The sequence below is a fragment of the Lagopus leucura genome, unplaced genomic scaffold (genome assembly GCF_019238085.1).
Source record: "Lagopus leucura isolate 7727_CA_CO unplaced genomic scaffold, USGS_WTPT01 Super-Scaffold_806, whole genome shotgun sequence".
In the NCBI taxonomy this organism is placed as follows: Eukaryota; Metazoa; Chordata; class Aves; order Galliformes; family Phasianidae; genus Lagopus; species Lagopus leucura.
The window spans coordinates 4,521,910-4,543,634 of NW_024962260.1; the positions used below are offsets into that span (position 1 = coordinate 4,521,910).

Consider the following 21,725-nt stretch of genomic DNA (forward strand, 5'->3'; position numbering starts at 1 on the left):
GCTTTAAAACATTTATTTCAGGAACCATATGCACTGCAGCTTACACAGACCAGTATAAAGCAGATTCATATCTGCAGACTGCTGCTCTACTGATGTCATCATGCTTCAGTTTCCTGGAAAACTGCTTAGTATTCCAACAAGACGAAGCCAACTTACCAGCTTCAACACATCAAACTACTGCACGACAAGGAAGAACACAAAATATTATACAATAAATATTAGTCTAAAAGCAGAACAACAACAATCTGTTAAACAGTTCAGGGAAAGGGCTGGCATCTTAACGACCTTGGGGGCAACGTGCCACCCCTCCAGCCAACAGAGGAGCAGGGCCTTTTGTGCCGCCAGCTCAACCCAAGCTCTCGGATCAACTGCCAGTGTAAGCATCACCCCTCTGCCAACTGCTGAACTCTCCCAGCCAGGGGAGCCCAACTGGGAGACGTTTCAAGTCGCCAAACCCCCTGTGAGCTAAGCAAAGCACGCTGCTGCTGCCCGCCTGTCAGGCGACTTTGATGTAACTGGACTTTCTGTTCTCTGTAAATATTTCAGAAACTTAAATCAAGTCCCAGTCTCAGAATGTGGGCTTTTTTCCCTCCTTTTTCCTCTGCACAAGCACTCTGAGGCTCACTGTGCTCTGAAACACACAGCTGACAGTTGAAAAAAACAGACAGCTGAAGTGTCCAAAGGCAGATTTCAGAATGCAAGGACGCTGTTTCCTGCCATGCCGCACACTGGTCCAGCATCGTGCAGGCAGGACGCAGAGCAGGACTGATGTCATCTGTGCTCCCTTAAGAAATGGTGCTGTCTGTGAAGGGACAGAGGTAAAAAATTCCATCTTTTCTAAAATCTGTACGTCAGGAACTAAACTGCTATTGTTAGATCTCCAAACCGTTTGCACACATCAATACTTCAGCAGGACGGCAAAAAGAAAGAGGGAAAAGGAAACTGATCTCCAAACTTCTGAAGTCCTTTGCCTCTCCTGGGAGATGCGACCCTAGGATCCAGCTGTAAGGAAATCTTCAGGGTTATGTCTGCTATTGCAATTCCATGTTATGCAGGAATATTCTACTAGGTATCTCTTACACAGGAACTGAATCCTGAGCTTCCTTCAGCAATATTCAGCAATATTCCTCTCTCATTCAACTTTATCTTTCTAACTGCAAAACTTTTTCGCTTTGTCTTTTGTTTGTTTCTAATGCTACTCTTTATTCTTAAAGCCCTTCTGTGTTTGCTTCGTGGCCCTGCAAAAGGCATGTTGAGCATGTCGAGGAGGAGGCTGGGAGCTGTGATGCTGTGGAACTGCTGTGTTGGAGCTGCGGCTTAAGGCTGTGGTGAAACATCTCAATGAAGAGCAAACTGCTCATGTGGGAAATTGCAGTGTAATGATTTCCTGTGTGTATCAAGTGAAGCTGTTTGGCCAGTCCACGTTCACCACCGTTGATGCAAAATAGAAAGAACAGTCTGTTTTCACTTACTGTCTAGAGCCGTGCGCATGCTTTGCTAACCTTAATGCTAATGGCTGCTTAATGCTCTGCGTGGAATGTGCAGAGGAAGCTTTCACTGTGGTGGGTCACTGACAGATGTTTACATTGCAAAAGCCTCCGTTTAAAACTGCTTCCCTGCTTTGAACCATCTCCCAGGAGAGGCAAAGGGCTTTAGAAGTTTGGAGATCAGTTTCCTTTTCCTTCTTTCTCTTTGTCATCCTGTCAAAATATTGATGTGTGCAAACAGTTTGGGGATCTAAAAGTAGCAGTGCAGTTCCTGACATGCAGATTTTAAAGCAGGGTTTGCTGAATAAAAAATACTTCTTGCCTCTGTTCTGGAGGGATCCATTTCTGCATCACTGAGCTCCTGGAAAGGATAGAAGGATCACTACAGAAAACAGAACCAATGAGGAAAACAATCACTCAAGGGAAAACAAAAGCCCTAGTTAATCCAAAATAATCTCCATCATCAGCACTCATTTAAGAAGAAAAAGCACTTCAAACAGGAACACTATCTGTTGGCTGGCGGTCCTCAGCTCCTTTTATTATCTCTACTTCGCAATTCCAGATTCTCAAGATCTAGACATCAGAATTATAAACGCTGTTGGCATTCCAAGTGCTATCAGCACATCACAGAAAGCGTGGCCAAGCCACATGCTGCAATACTCACATGTTTGGTAGCCGCATCATCAGTGCACGATGCTTTTAGATCCTGGTAAATTAAGACTTTTAGCCCATACACGTCTATATAAAGGCCTTAGGTCTGAACAAACTTTGTCCCCTGACGACACTTCTGTGTCTTTCTGTCCATAAAGCAGGACAGAATTCAAAACCTGCTAATGACGTCTGTCATTTCAAAGTCAAACCCAGCTGTCAGGATTTCAAGCACAGTCTCTTTATCCTTACGCAGCCCCAGAGAACAGCAGTGCTGCAGAATACAACTGGATGTCAACTGCTTTTTGGTGTCACCTAAGTATTGCTTCACTTCTGGGAGCTTACATTACAATCTAACAGATGGAATGTCTGGTTGTGGCTTTATTATCTTCTCTTCTAGGGTGCACTATGACTGATGGACAGAATGAGGCCAACTACTTATTAGGGACTACTTGTTCTGGTCCCTAAACTAGAAAACCAGTAAATGAATTTGAGAGCACAAAATCTATGCAAATCTAGAGATTAGACTCTAAAATTAAAGCAATTAACGAAGGCTCATTGACAGACAAGAATCCCTTTGGATTACTGAAGCTGGTGCGAAGTATGTTTATCTATACAATATCAAATGCATTCAGCACATGTAACCTTGAAGTTCCTCAGTCCCATGCAGTACCATTAACAACAAATATTATAACAAGCCATGTAACCATAATGCAAACATTTCTTAAGTACTTGTAGCAGAAATGCTGACTCACAGCCTGAAGCAGGGATGGAGCACCTGGTGGGAAGGCAGGGCCAACCCAGGGGACCTCAGGTGCAGGCAATGGATGTGATTGGAAGAGGTGGAGCCAGGATCAGCCCTTCCCAGCCCTCATTTAAGGCAGGGGAGGTGAGGGGATCTCTCTGGAGATCTGCCTACTGGAGGCCCTCTAAAGGTAAGCAGTTTTGCTTTGTTTCTGTGTCCATGGCTGCTGCATTTGGGCTTGTTTTCCTTTGCTGCAGCGTAGGGTTGTGCTACCTACCTACGATTGCTGTACTTTCCATCACATTACAATACTGATCTGTGTTATTTGGCTGAAGCTTTCAGTAAGAAGCAAAGTTCTGAGAAAAACAAAGCAGCAAGGATATAACTCTTATTTTTACAGCTCTCCTAAGGTGTTCTTAAGTGTACCTGAATTTAGTTGCTGAAGTTACACATAAGCACACTGATGTTCTGTGGTTTTGTTTAGCAGCACACTCAGCTTCACTTCATCAGATAATCAACAGAGACACTACAGGATGATTCAGTAAAACTGTGGTTCTCAGATTTCCTGTTCTATGCAAACATCATTTCAGAGAAATGCTTAAGACTGGTGGTTCTTACCTGTAGCTTGTGATGGATTTAAAGGAATATCAGAATGAAAAGGCTAAGCAGCTCAAACTGTGCACCACATACTTCATTTACTTCTCTTGTCAAATATTAGTTGCTTTAACAATGTTAAGAAGCCCATTCTTCCCTTGAGTAGAAGGGTTGGAGTAACATCTAGAAAGCTGCTGACCCTATCTACCTTTCAGACATAGAATATGATCTGATGAAAGCTTGAGCCTGAGGGAAAAAAAGGGTTTCAATATGCTTGTAAATCTGTATTTTTTTTCTGTTACAAAAAAAAAATAAGTAATGAGCTGAAAGCTGTTCACTGCATCACACAGCAAGGCCTTTAACAGTTAAATTCCTCATGTTAAAAAAAGGTTCTGCTCCATCATACACCAGAATGCAATTAGCAGAATGTTCACTGTAACTGAAATGAAGCTGTTCAGTGTATGTATTTAATTACAGAGCAGTCATAGCTCATGCCAATTCAACCACCAAGATAGCAGCACATGCTTTTCTGTTCCTCCCACAGAATCTTCAATTAAGCATAACTCCATGTAACACTTTGGAAAGTCCAAAGCCCCCAGGATTCTAGAGAGAACAGATACTCAGCTCTTCTGCTTGTTTTTAAATGGATAAAATATTATGATTCATTTGTAAGGATGTGACATGGCAAAATACTTCAAAAATAGTCTGTAAGAGAAGTAATCTATAGAACACAACAGAAGAGCTGTTACCCTTATCGGCATTGTACTCCTACAGTGAGGGGATGCTTGTTCTGTGTCAGGTATTTGTGCAAAATAGGTATTCCTCTGTTAGCTGCTACTCTGAACTGCTTTTTAGGCCTGTGTTAAGGTCTGTCTGCTCCAGCATAACTGTGGGAACAATAAATACAAAAGAAATTGAATTGGCAATATAGAAAGATAATTCAGGAAACAGAATGGTAAGAAACGTAACAGCATGAGGTAATTCCTCCTCCTACACATCAAGCCCACAGAACTGAAACAATTTCTAGATTACACAAAGATCACCCTCAAAGAGATGATGCTGAAGTGATAACATGAATTCAAATATTGTCTGACAAAGAAGTATATAAACATGACAAAAACAAGATGGTACGTATTTGTACGATTTAACATTTCTACAGCAAAGTGGAACAGGATGAATTCTTACACATCCTGTATGCAGAACGTGAAGTGCTTTGAGTCACTGCTGTAAAACCCTTACATAACAAAGCAAAGTAAAAGTAAACTGCATTTAAAAGAAATGTTTATGTACAGGCAGATTACAAGGTTTAGTAAGGACTGGTTTGATTCTGTACATACAGAAATCAATCAGCTACAAGAGTGTCCTCTAGCTCAAAGCTGCCTGGGGTACCAAACTTCTTTATACCACATGCAATGCCTTGCAAAGAGACAGTAATTAAACCAACACAGCAAGAGAAAAGTATTGCCTTCAGCCACAGCCGAGTGACTCCTCAGAACTTCAGCAGGAGTGTGAGCCCAAATCGCAGCGTACGAACAAGGGAAGCAGGCCTTTTTCACAAGGGCATACTGAAATACCATTTACAGACTGATAAAGCACACTTAGCCCTAAAGGCAGCTTAGACAGCTTTATCAAAAACAACAGGCTTCTAGGAACTTCAGATTCAAATGCTTCTGGATTTAGCAGATTGAGGCTTTTGCAAATGAAAGATGCCAATGACTTCCATTGCAGTTAATTCCTTACGCCTAATAAATAAGAAGCATCAAGAATCTTCACGGCATTGAGATGCGTAGACTGAAACCATTTAATAGTTCTATTAAATTAAAAAAAAAAAAAAGGTAAAAAAGGAAAAGTCTTCTGCTCCTGCAAATATCAGAGTTCAGAAAGGAACGGCCCTAGTGGTGTGTTCATGTGCCAAACTGACCACTGGGAAGAGCAGCCATCACTGCATACCAAACCACTGCTCCTGATCTGCCCACTGGGCTGCCTCGCTGTCACTGCCTTCCAAGTCCCCCTCTTCTCCACTTCCCTCCATATCATCCACGTCTTCTTCCTGGGTTGCATCTGTTGGACTTTCCTCTTTTTCCATTTTCTGCATTCCTTCTAGTGACTTCTGATCATTTGGATCCAAGCTGAGGGAAAGAGAAGAAAAGCAAGTATTGCCGTAAGACTTATTTTTCTTATATTTGTAACATTACCATAAAAACCTATCACTTTTTTCTGCACTTCCTGTTTAGCACCACCAAGAATTTCAGCCTGGTAGGCACAACTTCACCTGATGGTAACACCAGTATTACACTCTCATATAAAAGCATTTTGAGCCTCAAGAGTGCACTTTTCTAAACACCACACTCTCAAAGAAAAGTTGGTCAGCTCCTCCAGACCACATCAATCATAAAGCAATGACAAAGTAATGATGTCAATGGCTATGATTAAACACATCACGTACAAGGAAAAAATAGCTGACCTGTCTATGTTATGTGTGTTTGCTGAGGATATGAAGGGCTAGACTTAAGGGAAATTTAACTTTCTGAAATTAAAAAATAGTAACACTTAACTTCAGGAGGTAACATTAAGGTTCTTTATTACCTATTTAAATTTACACAGTAGCTCCTGTTTATACATCATCTTCTGCTCTAGTGCAACAGCTCCCAAGAAGCCTGCCTATATAATTACTAATTATAAATACATCCGTGCCTCAGTTGCTTCAGCAGCCAAGGAACTCCATGCCCAGTGATGTCTGCAATGAACACAATCCCTAAACTTTGCACTCCTCAGCACAAAGCCCTGTGCAAGTAATTCATTATCAGAACACGATGCATATGTTTGTCTGCTTTGAGGAAGCGTGATGTGAAGCTACCTGCTGCATGCCCTCATCAACCAGTGGCCTGGCACTCAGCTTTTTGCTTGGCAGTTATTCATTCCTATACACTACAGCTTGGCTCTCTGGCCTACCTTAGGGCGATGCTGTACTGGTCCATTGCTTCCTGGTACTCGTTGACAGCTACAAGGAAGTCCCCCAGTATTCGATGCAGAACGCAGTCACTCTGATTAGCCAGTGCATTCCTCAGCAAAGCAATTCCATCTTCATACTTTTGCTCTCTACCTGTTAATTTGCAAAACTAGTTTCAATTAATAGTTTAGGTAAAGCAGTAAGCAGACTGTACGCTAAGGGCATCACAAAACAAAAGCATTTCTTCCCTCAGAGCTGCTGGCAGGAAGGATGGCAGTAATGCACTTTTTGTAAGTAACGACTGCTACACAAATTAACACCTATACTTTGAAGGCAAAACATTTTGTATGCAATGGTCGAAAGTGCTGCCATAATGTCAGTTGCTAGGTACAATTAATTCCTGTGCTTTCTCCTTCCAAACAGAACTGACAAATCCCTGTGGTGCAACATCCCTGTCGTATTATTTGCACTGATGAGGCTGCAGAACACTCCTGTATGTGACAGAGCATGTTATAAGAAAGTCGACATGAAAAAAGGAACTTACTTAGAAGTTCTGCTTTCTTTACCACAGCTTTGATGTAATCAGGTCTTTGTGTCAGTGCTTTGTCCAGTAATGTTTTTGCTTTCTCCTGTGTGACTGGGTCTTCAAGGCAGACTGTTGCTAACAGAGTGAGTGTCTGTGCATTTGCTCCCAGAGTTTTATACACGTTATTTGCCATAACCATAGCTTCCCGGATGCTGTTAGATGCTAGGTAACATTCAATGAGACCTGATAATAAAGAACAGCATTTCAGCTTCATTTCATACTGCAGTCAATCGCCCCTCCTCAATTATCAGCACTCGCATTATCACCATGCAAAGCAGGTAACAGTGGATCAAGAGGACTGCAGTGTAGTTCTCCATTGGCAAACTACACACCATAGTGAACATCCAGATGTAACTGTTGCCAACAGCTGAAATATTCTACAAGCAATTCTTAAGACTGCCAATGAACAGTACAGGGGAACAACTATCATCCATTTTTATTTAATTCTGTATATCTCCTGAGGTGTTTTATTTTGCTAAGACAAGTTAATACAACTTTTAATTCTATAAGAAAATGCATATTCCCCCAAACACATGAGCATTTCTCCTTAACTGCTTACCATCTAAACTTGTTCCTACTTAGGAGACGGTGTAACAAAATGAGGCTCCTGGTACGACTAACCAGACATTGAATGTCATCATCTGCTCAAAGCACCCAAGTCTGTTTACATTCAGATTAAACCACTTAAAAGCAAACAACTTTTCTGAAAATAATTCTTATAAATACATGCATTCTCTAGTATCTCTTGTCTGACTACTTCAACCAGCACTCTGCGGGTTTTTGGGTAATAACAACTTATGTGTCAGAAAGTCAACAGGGGAAAAGAGCTCGCCTGTTCTCTTTCTTAATAATAAGAGCCACGAGTGCTGCACCAATGCAGTCTGAGCAGCTTTGTTTCACTCACCCTCATAGCAATCCAACCTGCAAGGCGCAAGCCGTATCGCTTCACGGAAGTGTATGATTGCTTCCTGCACTCGGCCCATGTTCCTGAGGGCAGCTCCCTTCAGCAACAGAGCCTGAACGCTGTTGCTATTAAGCTGGATAGCTTTGGCTCCTAAATATAAGGCACGGGAGTATCGTTTACTATAAAAACTATGACACCTATGGAAAGACAAGATGGATTGTAAACATGTACTGCCTGTGTACATTCACAGAGACTCAGAAGAGAGAGGGAAGAATCAGGTTACAAGTAACTGCTGTATTTTACGTTAGAAGTAAATGTTTGTGTGAAAATGAAGAAACCCATTAACCATCACAGCTATTTAATGCATCAAGGTTTAGTAATTCAAACCAGTTTAGGCTTAAAGAAACCAACCAAAATAATTACTCATGAGTAGTAACCTCCAAAACAGGACAATAAGCTGATTTCACTCTATCAGCTGTAATCAACCTCACTCAAATCAAGGGTAAGAAAGGAAAGAGAGCATCTTACCCTGACACCACCCAGGGTTCTGCATGTTGATCTGAAATATTGAAGAGACGGCAGCCTAAGTTTTCTACATCCTCCAGTCGACCTTCCCGTGCCAACAAATAGCCGTACACATCCATTCCTGCAGTGAAAACATGGAAGGTCAATCATCAAGAAACAGGCAGCCCATTCACTGCAATAAATTCAAACTTCCTAACTAAACTATTCCTAATATATACAAACCCCATAAGTGGATGTGTCACCTTCTAGCTATCTGCCATTTTAAACAACTTGCAATGCAACCACTTAGTTTAAACTGCATAACTACCAGCAACTGGTTAAGTGTGCAGTTTCTGAATGTAAACTGCATTGAAAGACAGATACAACTATACTCAATAGTGCACTCAATATTTGTTTGCTACTCTAACTTAATTTACCAGGTCATTATTCTAGGTAAACGTTCCTTTACAACTTACCTTTTATTAGGTAAGGATCCAGCATTTGAGCTTGTTCAAATTTTAGAATAGAGTTTTTATTATCTCCAGCTCTGAAATACAGGTCTGCTAAGCTCCCCAGTAGGTCTACATTATCCCTCAGCAATGACTTTTTCTCTAAAGAGCTTTAAGAGAAATAAATTGCTATTATTTATGTGTAATGACATTAAAATAACATTAAAGAAATATTTTATGGCATTTCACTACATCATGCTCTTTCAATTCTTACCAAATTGTATTGATTGCTCTAGTGTTATCTCCAGTGTGCACAAAAGCATATGCCTTGATCCACACTGAAAGCCAGTCCAAGTTTGGAATGCTCTGAATGATATTTATTGTCATGGAGGCCACTTCTGCACCTTTCACCGACAGCGAGAGCAAACCTGTTCAGAGAGGTATTCAAAATGATAAAAAAAACATTTTCAATCATCATTACTACAAATTATCTGAAGAGTAGGAAGCACAACCAAGCAGTTTGCTGTGAATTTATCTTTTGCATTAAACACATTTGCATTAAATATTACGTAGAATGGCAGTCAATTACCCAGTCCCAAACATGCTTCAAATTATAATGCTTCTTAGGACTGACGTACCTAACGGTGTGGAGAAACCTACCTAGTATGGCATCAAGTGCTAATGGGCACTGCCTCAGTACTTCCTTGTAGCTTGTAACAGATGAGCGTTCCTGACCTGCTTTCTTGTACAGATTTGCCAGCATCATATTGATCTGCAAGAATTAGAAAGGAGTTCCTGTTAAGATAAGGTGACATCTTTGTCCTCCCTCCAGCATGCTGTCTCCCTCCCTTCCGTTCTGAGTAGTTCTTTTGAGATCACTGTAACCTACTACCATGGATTACAGAATTAATATTGACTCTTGAGTCCAAGTATAAAACTTACATTTTTTCATTTACATAGTGCATGTGGAAATCTCAGCACTGTGACATCCAAAAATGGGCGAGTGTCTTAAGCATGATGAGAAGAACCTGTACATCCGCTGCATTAACTTTCTTTCAGCTCATTTCTTTGTATCAATGGAAGCTCTCAAGAGAAGGAAGGCACGGAATGTTTCTGTTTAGCTTCTAAACAGTAACAATTGATAAAAGAGCAGGAATGATTCAAGCTCTGTGCAGTCCAACTAGTTGGGTCCCGCTACAAGATTTTATTATCCTAGTGTGTATAGATTAGAAGTTTGCTTTCCTCAACCTTTTTTTCTACCTTCTGAGCAAGTGCCAGTGACAAACCTCTGCCAGAACAAACCTTTGGGGTCCTCTGTCTGGAAGGAATCCCATCCAGAATGGCAATGGCATCTTTATCTTGCTTCAGCATCGTGTAACATTCAGCCATTTTATATTTTACTTCAATTTCAGATGGTAAACACTGAAATAAAATGTAATATTAAAGGACAACTGTAGTGGAAATGTTATATCACAGACTGAAACAGTGACTGAACAACTGGTGGGAAGGCAGGGCCAACCCAGGGGAGCTCAGGTGCAGGCAATGGATGTGATTGGAAAGGGCGGAGCCAGAACCCAGCCCTTCCCAGCCTCATTTAAGGCTTGGCAGTGGAGATGAGGGGATCTCTCTGGGGATCCTGCCTACTGGAGGCCCTCTAAAGGTAAGCAGATTTTCTTCTGTTGTTTCTGTATTCAGAATTGCTGCATGAGGGCTTGTTTTTATTTGCTGCAGCCTAGGATTGGGCCACCCTGCTATTATTACCATACTTCCCATCACATTAAATGTTTAGTGTAAGTTAAAAATGTCTAGTGCAAGAAAGGTAAAAATGCAACCTACTGCTGGCTCACGTTGCTCATCTCTTCCAAAACCATGAATTACACATCTTAGGAAAAAAAGGCAGCCCACAATCTAATGCTACAATATTGAATCTTCAACATTAACCAAAGCAGAGGGGGATACACAATGCAGCACACCGCTCAGTTTTTAAATACCTGGCTCTGTGGAGCTGATGCAGCATTCCCAGTAGAAGGCCTTACTTTTGAGGTTTTACTCAATGCTTTCTTCTGCTGCAAAGCCATTGTATACTTGCTGACAGCATTTCTATATTCTTTATCGTGGAAAAGAGAGTCTGCGTGGTATACTAGGAGTTGGTACTTCTGAGATGGTGAAAACAGCTCCCTAGAAAAGATGCAGACAGGCTGAGATCAGCTAACAGCCTAAGAACCACGGACAGACCGAAGTTATTCATCCAGCTTCAACTTTGAGCTGTTGCTGCCGCTTTGCTATGCAGGTAACAGCACAGCTCCTTACAGAGCTGCATCTTGCTGTGTTGAAATGTGAGGATTTCGGAATGGGACCGTGGTTCTAACCAGTACCTCACAAAACTACCCGAAACGACGCAGGAAAGCCCTGAAAAACGACGGGAACGGCGAGAATGAGGGGAAGAGCGGTGATGTACACAGAGTACCCGTGGTAAGAAAGAAGGAAATCGCTGCATCTCCACTGGGGAAGCCCATGAAAGAGCCGCGGACCCCTGCTGCCGCCCAACCGCGGGCAGAGGCGGGCTGACAGAATACAGCTTCATCCCCTCAGGGCCCTGAGCAACGGGAGCGCAGGGGCCTTTTCCTTCCCGGTCCCGTCAGCGCGGCGGGAGGGCCACTCACGGGTTGTTGCCGCTCATCGTTAGGAGAAGCCCACTGAGGAGCCGCACGTTCGAGTGGAGCCCGGCGGAGGCCATCTCCCGTACGTGCTCCACCACGCTCATGCCGGCGGCGGAGGAAGAACAGGACAGAAGGAAGAACGCGGCGCACGACAGGACGCCCACCGCCACTCCAAAATGGCGCCAAGGCGGGGGCCTCGCGCCGCTGCCTCCATGCGCCTGCGCAGTGCCTTAACGCCGCCCCCATGGCGGGACAGGCGCGAGGCGGGCAGCCCCAGGCGCCCCGCGAGGCCCCCGATGGTTCCGCGCACGCGCAGCGGTGCTTTTTCTCAGCGGCGCTGTGAGATATCGGTGTGCGGCAGCAGGGAGGCGCTGCTGCTGGGTGCGTCCCTCCCTGGCCCAGCACCGTATATATGCTTCGTATTTGAAGATTTAGGCGTTGTGTCCAGGCTCAAGAGCAGTGCAGACGCTTTTCTCCACAGATGTTAGTGTCTGATGGCTGCAGCAGTGATGTGAGGTGGCAAAGCTCGTGCCTGTAAGACAGCTGAGGAGGAAGACCTGTAAACCTAGGCTGCTGCTGGCCCACAGTTGGGGAAAGTACCTCACTGGTGCTGCTGTAAACTACAAAGCACACAGTACCTCTGTAGGAGAGTTAATCCTGTGCAGCGATAAAACAGTCGTGTCAGAATTTTTCCTTTCAGTGGAGTGCTACAAAAAAGCATGTTAGTGCTGTGTGGTGACAGTGAAAGTACTGCCACGAAGGAGACAAAATGGGCTCGGACCAGCAGGTCCTCAAAACAAACACAGTATTTGCCAATATCATATCATGATGGCCTCTCCATTAAAATCTCATTTTTATTTCTTTGAAAGCTAACCATAAGACATAAAGCGCTGATCACATTAATTACAAGCTAAGTTTATTGGAGAAAAAAAAAGTAAAAAATCACTGCACTCAACATGATACTAAAACTCTAGCCAGCAGAGCAATTACACACAACTCCAGGCACAAACACTTCTCTTTAAACAAAAGCCCTGCTGTAAATGCTAGCTGTAGCCACTGATAATAAAGCAGCCTGCACCTGAAACAGCATGTTAGGAATCATTTATTAAGCACCAGCTTAATAATACTTGCTTACAGTACTCAAATGATGTTTTTACTTTACATCCCTCTTCCCTCGTTGACTTTTTTCTTCATAAACACTTTCTTTTTTCCTTGGTACAAAATGTATCCAAAACAAAGGCAAAATATTTCATACAGCTTGCTGTTGAAATACTTCATGTTGCTGCTCTGCCTGTTCACTGCCCAGGTCCAGACAGGCTCTTGTTCATGAACTGTCTCTTCACAAAGCAGATCCACCACTGCAGGAGAAAACACATGATCAGAAAACAGGCAAAAGAAGTTTCTGTCTTATAAATGAAATAGTGACTTAAAAGTATGTTTATTACCTATTCCAGTGTATTTATTGCAGTATAATAATGAACAGGGACTGCATCAGAAAGCTATGTCTTTGAAACTAAATCAGCCTGAATAATCTCATTATTCAATGCAAACATATTTGCACATGAAATACGTGATCAGGAGGTAGTTCATGCACTGATTGGCTACTTTTTAAAATCCAGATAAAAGGCAAAATGGTCTACTTCAAAGAAGCAATGAGATCAGAACTGCCTGGAAATATAAACAGCATCTCTCATGCCTTTTAATTTCTATTTGAAAAGAGTCCCTAGCCAACGGCACAATTGCAATACTTTGAAGAGTTAAACTAGAACTGCCTATTACTGCCCCACTTTTTAAAGTACTTGAATTGGAATTTGTCATCTTACCATGTTACAGCTGGAAATTTATTGACAACTGTCAGTCCTCTGTTTTGCTAGCCTGGTAAAATCAGGGAAGCCTGCTCCAGAGTTACCTATGTCTGATCCTTCACCCTCTTCTCTTGCTTCTCTCCATCTTTTGGAAAAAACATCCAAGCCTCCCATTAAATCTGTGATGATCAGGCCAAATCCTTACCTTACTAGGCTTGTCACTCTGAGGATCAAATACTTTTTCACAGAGTCGAAGACCAGTTTCTTGCCTGAGCTGCTGCAAGTATGCTCTCATCACCTCTGAAATACAGTAGGACAAAATAGCATTAAGTCAAACTAAATTGAGCGTGGAAGCACTAGACAAACACTGCTTAAAGCAGAAAATGTGAGCTTTCACATCTGTAGGCTCTTGCTGGCTGCCTGTTCAATTTACAGCCATACTTGGAATTTTTATGATATTTGTATCAGTGAAATGGATCATCCAAACTGTTTTCTTCTTTCAATTAAACCTCTGCCCATCATTCTGGGCTTCCTCTTTGCCAGTGTGGGAGTTGGTTCAGGCTCTGTTATAGAATCTGTCTAGCAATTACATTGATGCAAAAGGCAGACTCGGACTCCTATCACTTTGTTCTGTTGGATCTACAGATAAAGGGGAGTCATCAGGCCCCTAAGGTCAGAAAACCTCAGAAAACAGAGCCAGAAGTTTTCAGGGTCAATTTTCTAGTCATAGTAACAAAAATGCAGCTAGTAAAGCATGGACCAAAAGAAGCCTTCAGAGTTCTTTGTTTAGTTTTACCTTCCTCTTGCTTGTTGGTAGGTTTGGCATAAATGGCGTTAAGTGGAAAACCAGGCTCCCCAGGGATTGGGAAATTAGTGATTCCCAGTGTGTACATCTCTTTTTCTCCTTGGCCTTTGGAGTTGCACTGAAAGAACCAACCAAACAATTGATTAAAAGTTACAAATGAAAACGTTGGAGTAAAATATTTTAACGCTCACTAAAACATAAAGGCTGATCAAGAACAGCAACACAATGTCTCCATGCAGATCCACAAGTATTTGTGGTTCTGTCAACTGGGACAGCAGTGAACAGAGTTTGTTGTGCCTTTAGAGAAGGTGAATATCAGCAAATGCTCTCCTGAGTACAATCCTCAGAACAGACTGATTCCCTCCTTACCTTCTGCAGCTTTTTCAAGCACTCAGAAATGTAGAGAGTTATGTAGATCAGCGTTCTGTCAGCCTCATTCTGCAAAATAAGAGTAAGCACAGAGCCTAGTCTGTTAGACTATAGGGGACTTCATGGAACTGGTAAGAGTTTGAAATAGGAATGAGTTCATGCAATTTGTGCTAACAATATCCTCATAAGAGGGGAACTACTGCAAAAAAAAATTACCTTAATTTCATAATTTTTGAAGAAAACATTAGCTTTGAAGTAGTAGATGGCTTCATCTATAATATCTGTATCTTTAGCTAAAAAAAGAAAGAAAACCAAAATTAAGCAGTGCATTGCTACATCACATTTGGTCATAACTTTTACACACTGAACTACACAAACAATAATTCTTGCAAAAGCAAAATTGTTTACAAAAAGCAGAGGACTACACTAAATCTTACCCATATGAAAGACTGGTGGTGAACTCTGGCCAAAATATTCAGGTTTCTTACTCTTAGTAGTTTTAACCCCCTTTTTCTTCTCTCACTATGACTTCACACAGGGCAGCAGGTTGGCAGTTCCCCGGTTTCCTACCAGTTGAGTGACTCACCAGAGTTTTAACTGTATAGAACACGCTGTTAAAACTCTTTCTGAGGACCCAAAAATATATTTGGAAGAAGTTTACACCACTATCAAACAACCTTCCTGGTTATTCTTTTAAAAAAAAAAAAAAAGAGGAGGAAGGGTAGATTACGTAGTGACAAGTTGACTCGCAGCTTTCGCTTTCTTTCACTGAAGACTGCTTGAGTTCTGAAATATTTTCTTTTTCAAACTGATTGCCACACTACTGGGAGATACCATGCCTGGGAAATTCAACTCCGTGTGCTAAGGGGAATTCATAGCAGATTGTAAAATTCTTCAGTACAGAGATGCTTAATGCTGACGCTTAATTTTTGCTGCCCTACAGTATTGCCTATCTCCTTCCTTTACAGCAGCTAAGCATCCTCAGCCACTGCACCAAAGCTGAGTTCTGCAGCTAAACCTCCACTTCCTCTGACAGCAAAGGGTTCACGCCACCATGTCCTCCTCACAGCCTGCTGAAAAAAACACGGAGGCACAGGAGGAAGTGTGAAAATAGCATCTGTAGGCAGTGTTAATCGCTAAAGCAACTGAATTACCTGGAGCTGCTCCAGATAACAACCATAGCAGCGTTATTTTCCATGGTTTGCACCCCTTCAGTATCTGAAAATTCTGTCTTCCTCTATAAAACATCCAATTTCTAAGCCACAACTTTTCTGCTCTGGTAGGCCTGGTCTGGAGCAAACTGTGAAAGATGATTACTAGCGAAACACAAAGGGCTTTTCACAGATTCTTGTAAACTTACTTTCTCGAGGTGCTGGGCCTTTGAACTGGCTTCTGATGGGTAACAGTGCCATGTTACCCACTAGCTTGGTATCTGAGTCCATTAAAGTTGAATGGTAAGCCTAGAGACGGGGGAAGGCTGGTTATTATTGCTGCAGAAAATTGCCCTTCCAGCATCCTGCTGGCACAGACTGATCGCAGCTCTGCCGTGTCATCAAATACAAATCAGAGTTTTGTTGGTTAGTGATGTTTCCAGCAACCTTTCCTTGCACAAACAGTAGTCATTTCTTAACGAGGCCCTCCGTAACTCAGCACCATTCTGGTGATAACCACAAAAGCACCATCCTGGAACCATTCATGTCAGCGGTGGTGGAAGAGGACGGGCTGAGAGGGCTCTGCTGCCCAGAGAGGAGGGGGATCTGGGCAGAGCTGAGCCAGAAGGGAAAAAAAAGAGGAAGAAAGAGGAAGGCGGCAGCCTCTAAACACATCGATCCGCTCTTCAGTGCGAGGCTCCAGCCTACAGCCCCTCTCCCACCCGCGAAGTCGCCCCAGCCCGGCCCCACAGCGCGGCCCCGGCGCTCAGCGCCCGCCCTGCCCCTTCCCTGCCCGCTCCCCTCACCGGCATGGCGAAGGGCAGGGCGCAGCTCCGTGCGAGGGAAGCGTCGCTGAGCTCGCAGCAAACCTTCCTCTTCCTTCAGGAAATGAGGCAGCGGGGCGGTGCTGCCTGCCTGTACCGCCCCGAGGAGCCGCTCCCTGACGGGGAACCACAGAGCCGACCTCCGCCCATCCCCGCGTTGCGTCTGAGGGGAACCGTCAGTCCCTCTTGTGAGCCAGTGGCCCGTGGGCCCCCATCACTGCCTCGTCGCATGATTCAGACCGAAAAACTGGGGAGATTTGGAGCTGAAGGGCTGGGTTTCTCCTTTCCGCGAGCAGAGGAAACCTCCGCTGTGAGGGTGGGCTGAGAGGTGGGGTGTTCAGCCTGGAGGAGAAAGCTGCAAGGAGTCATTGCAGCGACACAAAGGGTGCTGCAGAACAGCTGGGAGGTGTTCTGTCGGCGGTTTTAAACCAATAAGTGTGGGTTTAAATGCGATATTAAGAAGAAATTCTTTGCCATGGGTGTGGCAAGGCACTGCTGGAGAGCTGTGGGTGCCCCATCCCTGGAGGTGCTCAAGGCCAGTTTGGATGGGGCTGTGGGCAGCCTGATCTGATGGCTGGCAGTCCTGCCCATGCCAGTGGGGTTGAAACCTGGATGGTTTTGAAGGTCCCTTCCAACCCAAACCATTCTACGATTTGATGACATGTCCAAAGGATGTGCGAGGCTGGAATCAAGCCAGATCAAGCCCTACCAGGATGTGATTAATTCAGCATAGGCATTGAACGATTTGCCACATAATGAGGTTATACTGTAACTATTAAGCATGGTCAGGATTTCTGGCTCCATGCATCAAAGTCTCCATGAGCTGCATTTTCCAACCTCTTTCTTGTTATGGCAAGGACTACCCTGAGCTCTCACTAACTGTCCAGTGCTGGGATAGGTCTGGTACATCCTCAGGTTTAGATAAGTGCCACGGCCTCAAAGTATTCAATCACTGATTTGGTTTACCAAGCTGTTCCTCCAAAATGACTTTAGATGCTCTTATTCTACTAAGGTATTTGGCTGACATTTTGTATGGGATAATTTCTAAAACATGAACTATATATTACATAGAGAAAGATGACATGCCTATATAGGGACATTTACTGATACTAAGCTTTACATAACCATGAGGCCCTTTATACAAAATACTTTTATTCAGTAACTCCATGAATAAAACCTCATTTCTTAGGATCAAGGAAAGGTTTATAAATACGTGGGCATGGCTAGCAGGAAAACATCCTCCAATTCAGCTGAAGGTAGCTAATAAATTAGACTAATAAATTTTAGGAGAAGTAATAAAAAATATTTTGAAAACACTTGAGAATCCAGGAACATTCTGTATTTACAAAAGAACTATAAACAGTAATATAGATCACTATATTCCATCATATAAACTGTCATATAGCTCATTTTTCACTAGAAATGTTAGTAAAGGCAAAACATCAAATAAATATGTTTGTGTGGAAGGGAATGTCTTTGTTTCCTTTAAAACACACAAGCAATGTATTTTCTTCCTCTTTTCCAACATTTGCTTTTTACTCATTCACGTGATCTTGAAAATACTCATCCACAAGTGCAGATTTATCTTCTTCATACTCCTGCCAACAAAAAAACAAAAAGCATAAAACCTGACTTTTCTCTGGTGACTGTTGGACATCATCAGTTCTGTGATGCTTTATTTTAGTCACCACAACAATGTCCAACATTGTTCTACAAAACACGGAGCAAAACTTTCTGAAAAGCAATTTGTTTCTAAAGCTATCCAAAATGTATACATCAAAATCTAGATGCATTTATTTTGAATATTTAGAGAGTAGAAAATTGAATTTAAAAAAATGCGATAGAACTTCTGGACTTATTCCTTAGGATATATGAGCTGAATGATGAAAGTAAACAGAGCTTGGAATTGATTTTAACCTGTTGATCTTCCATCATGCATTTTACATGACAGATGTATAAAAGATTAGGAATGGTTTTACAACACATGGACTCAATGCAGAAATTTTAGGGGAAGCTCAAGGAGACACACAAGTAGAGATCTTAGTGGTATACAATCATCTTCTCTGATCTTCAGAATTCAAAGGACATATTTCAGTTATCATTTGTATTATGGATCCTTTCTAATGTTTCATCTTATCTTCAGAAGTACCTTACCTTCGGTTCTTTAAATTCAAGATCTTCTCCATACTGGATGGTAGTGTCTATGTGCTGCAGAACTATGTTTATGCTTTCCTCATCAGAGCGATCGAAAGGTAGAAATCGAACCATACCATAGTCATCAATCTGCAGCAAGGATTCAAAAGACATCAGTAGGGAAATACACTAAGTTTTCTTACTGCACCATTGCTGCAAGCTATGCTCAGCAATCTGGACAAGGAAAATCTAGGGCTGCTTAAAGCCACACTGCAAGCTAATGGCAATTCCCCACTCCAAATTCCTGGCTATCAGTCCAAACTTTTACCCGGTCAATAAAGCTGTCTCCCAAAATTGCTAGTAGAATATGATTCCATGAATTTTACTGGCTACAGCGTAAGAATCTTATGCTAACCTGAAACATCAAAAGCTGAGTTAGGACAGGCAAAAAGAAAAATGTTCAAGTGCCTGGTGATCTTTTAGATTCAGGCTTTGTTAATAAATCTGCAGGTAAACACATGGCCTTGGGGGGCAGGTGGAGAATGTTATAGTACATACAGTATCTAGCACAGCAGTGAAGTCAGTAACCACAAAGTATGGTTTACAAGCATGCAGCTGAATTAAAGAATACCAGTTAAAGAGCACGATACGTACCAATCCACATATGGACTTAGTCAGTTTTTTAAACATTTTGCTTTTCAATATATCAGTAGAATCTTCAATCATAGAATACATATCTGGATCTAAGTACCTGAGAGAAACAAAGCCATCATTAACAACGAAACACAGAACAAATGAGACACTATGCTTTTACACAACTACCACAACCACCCATCATTCTGTGATTGTGAGTGAAGTTTATATCAAGATATTACATTACAGAGTAAGTAATGCTTTGGAACTTACTTTTCTATTTCCTTCTTAGCTTTCTTGCTCAGCAAATCCATTTTAGTCATGATGTTAATCTGTGGAATCTCTAAAGAGATCATTGCACTGAGTGCTGCCAGAATTCCAGATATGAACTTAAGGAATATGAAAAATGTAGTTAAGTACAGTAAAGCACAAAACCTTCATGCAGGACACTACCACAGACCAAGCCTAACTTACAAATATATTGCATATGGGCATAAAGAATCATTATCTCTGCTGGAAAAGGGAGGTGCTAAGGTACCTGGCTGCAATCTATTGCCAGAGCTCTGAAGCACATTATATGCCACCGAAAAGGACATTAAGAAGACTGAAAGCCTTTCTCAGGATTCTTATTGCTCAACAGGGAAAGGGGTCATTCTCTCTTTGAGAAAGCTCTTATAGAACAACAGAACAATTTAGGTTGAAATGGACTTTAAGACATTGTCTGGTCTCTATAACTGAGGCAGCTGAAGACAGCAATCCCCCGCTTAGCATTCCTTCCTTTGGACCAAACAAACCAAGTTCCCTTTCTTATTCTATACCATGGACTTTTGTAAAACTTTACAAGAATTTGTACAAGATTTCAAATGGATACCTTAAAAGATTCCACCATGAATTGCGAATCGACAAGAAACACTCCACAGACACGGAATTCCCACTGCTGAAGCTGTTCCACCAGCTGTTTCATCACTGGCAAATGTGTATAGAGTTCGATCTGACCTAAGACACACTTGGGATATCAGTATGCAGAAATGTAAAGCTAATAGAAAGAGCTCACAGTTATTAGTTACAGAAATATTAGCATTACACTTAATATGAATAACAGCTAATAAAACACAGTCTCTTTTCAGACAACCCTGCCTGTATTTGGATGGAATCATACAGTAAATCTGGAGAGGAAAAAAGAGCTGCATTTTCCTCTCTTGATCTCCAGTTAGCATTTGTTAGCAGTTGCCATAGACTTCACCCACTGTATGATGTTACCAAAAGTCAGTGCTGTCACCCAAATTCAAATGGAGTATCTGAAAGTGACTCTTGACAACTGTTAACAAACCAAAAAATGTGTGAAAATGAGGCTGAGGGGAGACCTCACCACTCGCTACAGGGACCTGAAAGGAGACTGCAGCAAATCATGTGACAAGAGATACAACATGAGGAAATGGCCTCAAGTTGCACAAAGGGGGCTTTAGATTGGATGTTGTATGGGAACTGTCTGAACCACTGACAGTTGAATGAAAAAAATGAGAGAATGGCATGGAGCTGTGTCAGGGGAGGGTTGTCAGACTGGGTATTAGGGAAAGGTTCTGCATTAGGACCAGAGGGCAGAGAGCACGGCCCCGAGCTGCCAGAGTTCTAGAAGCATTTGGACAGTCTCAGACCCAGAGTTTGGATTTTGGGTGGTGCGGTGTAGAGCCCTGGATTGGACCTGATGATCCTTACGGGTCCCTTCCAGCTCAGGATATTCTATGATTTGGGATTTCAGGTCACGGTTCTGCAGTGGTCCTGGCAGCATTATGTGGTGTTGGACTCAACCAATTTGTGGCTCTTTTCCAACCTCTGCGTACCAAGTATGACATCAAAACACACACATCTGTTTACCTGGGCAGTCGAACAGTATATAATCATCCTCCACGTGCCCGAGGCTCTCCTCCAGCCAGTTGAAGTTATTGGCAAAATACTCCATGCAGAACACCAGGCCACCATTGGGACCGAACCGCAAGGAATCATCTTCCATCACATCATCTACCTCTATGAGCTCCCGTATATCTGCAACGACAGTACGCTTACGGACGTGGGTAGCACAAGGCTGCCATGATAAGCTCCTGTCCCCCCAGCTCTCTCCGGACGTCAGGTAGGCGCAGAGTGCACTCACCTGCCATGACGGGATAGCTGAAGAACTCGGCGGCCGGGTCCAGGTTAACCACCTGCACGGCGCGGCCCAGCGCCTCGCAGTGCTGCAGCATGGTGGAGCAGTACGTGCTCTGCAAGGCACGCACACGCTGTAAGCGCCCGCTCGTCGCCATCCTCACCCCCCCCCCCCCCTCCGCCTGTCCGACCCTTCTCACCTTGCCGCTGCCCGCCGGGCCCATCACCAGCTGCGCGTAGCGCGGCATGCCGGCCTCCGCGCAACGCAAGACCAGCGGCGCTTGACCCCTCCGCCGCTCCGTAGCGAGAAGGTCCCGCGGGCTCCTCCCGGCTACG

The 21,725-nt window shown here is 43.0% G+C and overlaps 3 protein-coding genes across 4 annotated transcripts; all 3 read right to left on the reverse strand.

The window, feature by feature from the left end:
* Positions 1–1,997: 1,997 nt before the first annotated feature.
* ANAPC7 (anaphase promoting complex subunit 7) lies at positions 1,998–11,722 on the reverse strand. Its single transcript, XM_042865664.1, has 11 exons — positions 11,531–11,722; positions 10,859–11,045; positions 10,170–10,289; positions 9,528–9,639; positions 9,142–9,295; positions 8,895–9,037; positions 8,443–8,560; positions 7,915–8,111; positions 6,969–7,193; positions 6,427–6,577; positions 1,998–5,603 (listed from the first exon to the last, which is right to left on the reverse strand). Exons 1-11 carry the CDS (start codon positions 11,629–11,631, stop codon positions 5,414–5,416), a joined length of 1,698 nt encoding a protein of 565 aa, XP_042721598.1. The 5' UTR covers positions 11,632–11,722; the 3' UTR covers positions 1,998–5,413.
* An 891-nt stretch (positions 11,723–12,613) lies between these two features.
* Positions 12,614–16,546, reverse strand: ARPC3 (actin related protein 2/3 complex subunit 3). Its single transcript, XM_042865665.1, has 7 exons — positions 16,464–16,546; positions 15,867–15,966; positions 14,723–14,799; positions 14,507–14,575; positions 14,129–14,255; positions 13,538–13,632; positions 12,614–12,885 (listed from the first exon to the last, which is right to left on the reverse strand). Exons 1-7 carry the CDS (start codon positions 16,467–16,469, stop codon positions 12,823–12,825), a joined length of 537 nt encoding a protein of 178 aa, XP_042721599.1. The 5' UTR covers positions 16,470–16,546; the 3' UTR covers positions 12,614–12,822.
* A 1,067-nt stretch (positions 16,547–17,613) lies between these two features.
* On the reverse strand, positions 17,614–21,707 carry GPN3 (GPN-loop GTPase 3). 2 transcript variants are annotated; one of them, XM_042865694.1, is made up of 8 exons: positions 21,590–21,705; positions 21,397–21,505; positions 21,123–21,290; positions 20,119–20,243; positions 19,521–19,636; positions 19,269–19,365; positions 18,636–18,764; positions 17,614–18,079 (listed from the first exon to the last, which is right to left on the reverse strand). In XM_042865694.1, exons 1-8 carry the CDS (start codon positions 21,635–21,637, stop codon positions 18,017–18,019), a joined length of 855 nt encoding a protein of 284 aa, XP_042721628.1. In that variant the 5' UTR covers positions 21,638–21,705; the 3' UTR covers positions 17,614–18,016. The 2 variants fall into 2 exon arrangements, with proteins under 2 accessions (XP_042721628.1, XP_042721627.1); XM_042865693.1 differs by having other exon boundaries at positions 21,397–21,707.
* Between the last annotated feature and the right edge of the window lie 18 nt (positions 21,708–21,725).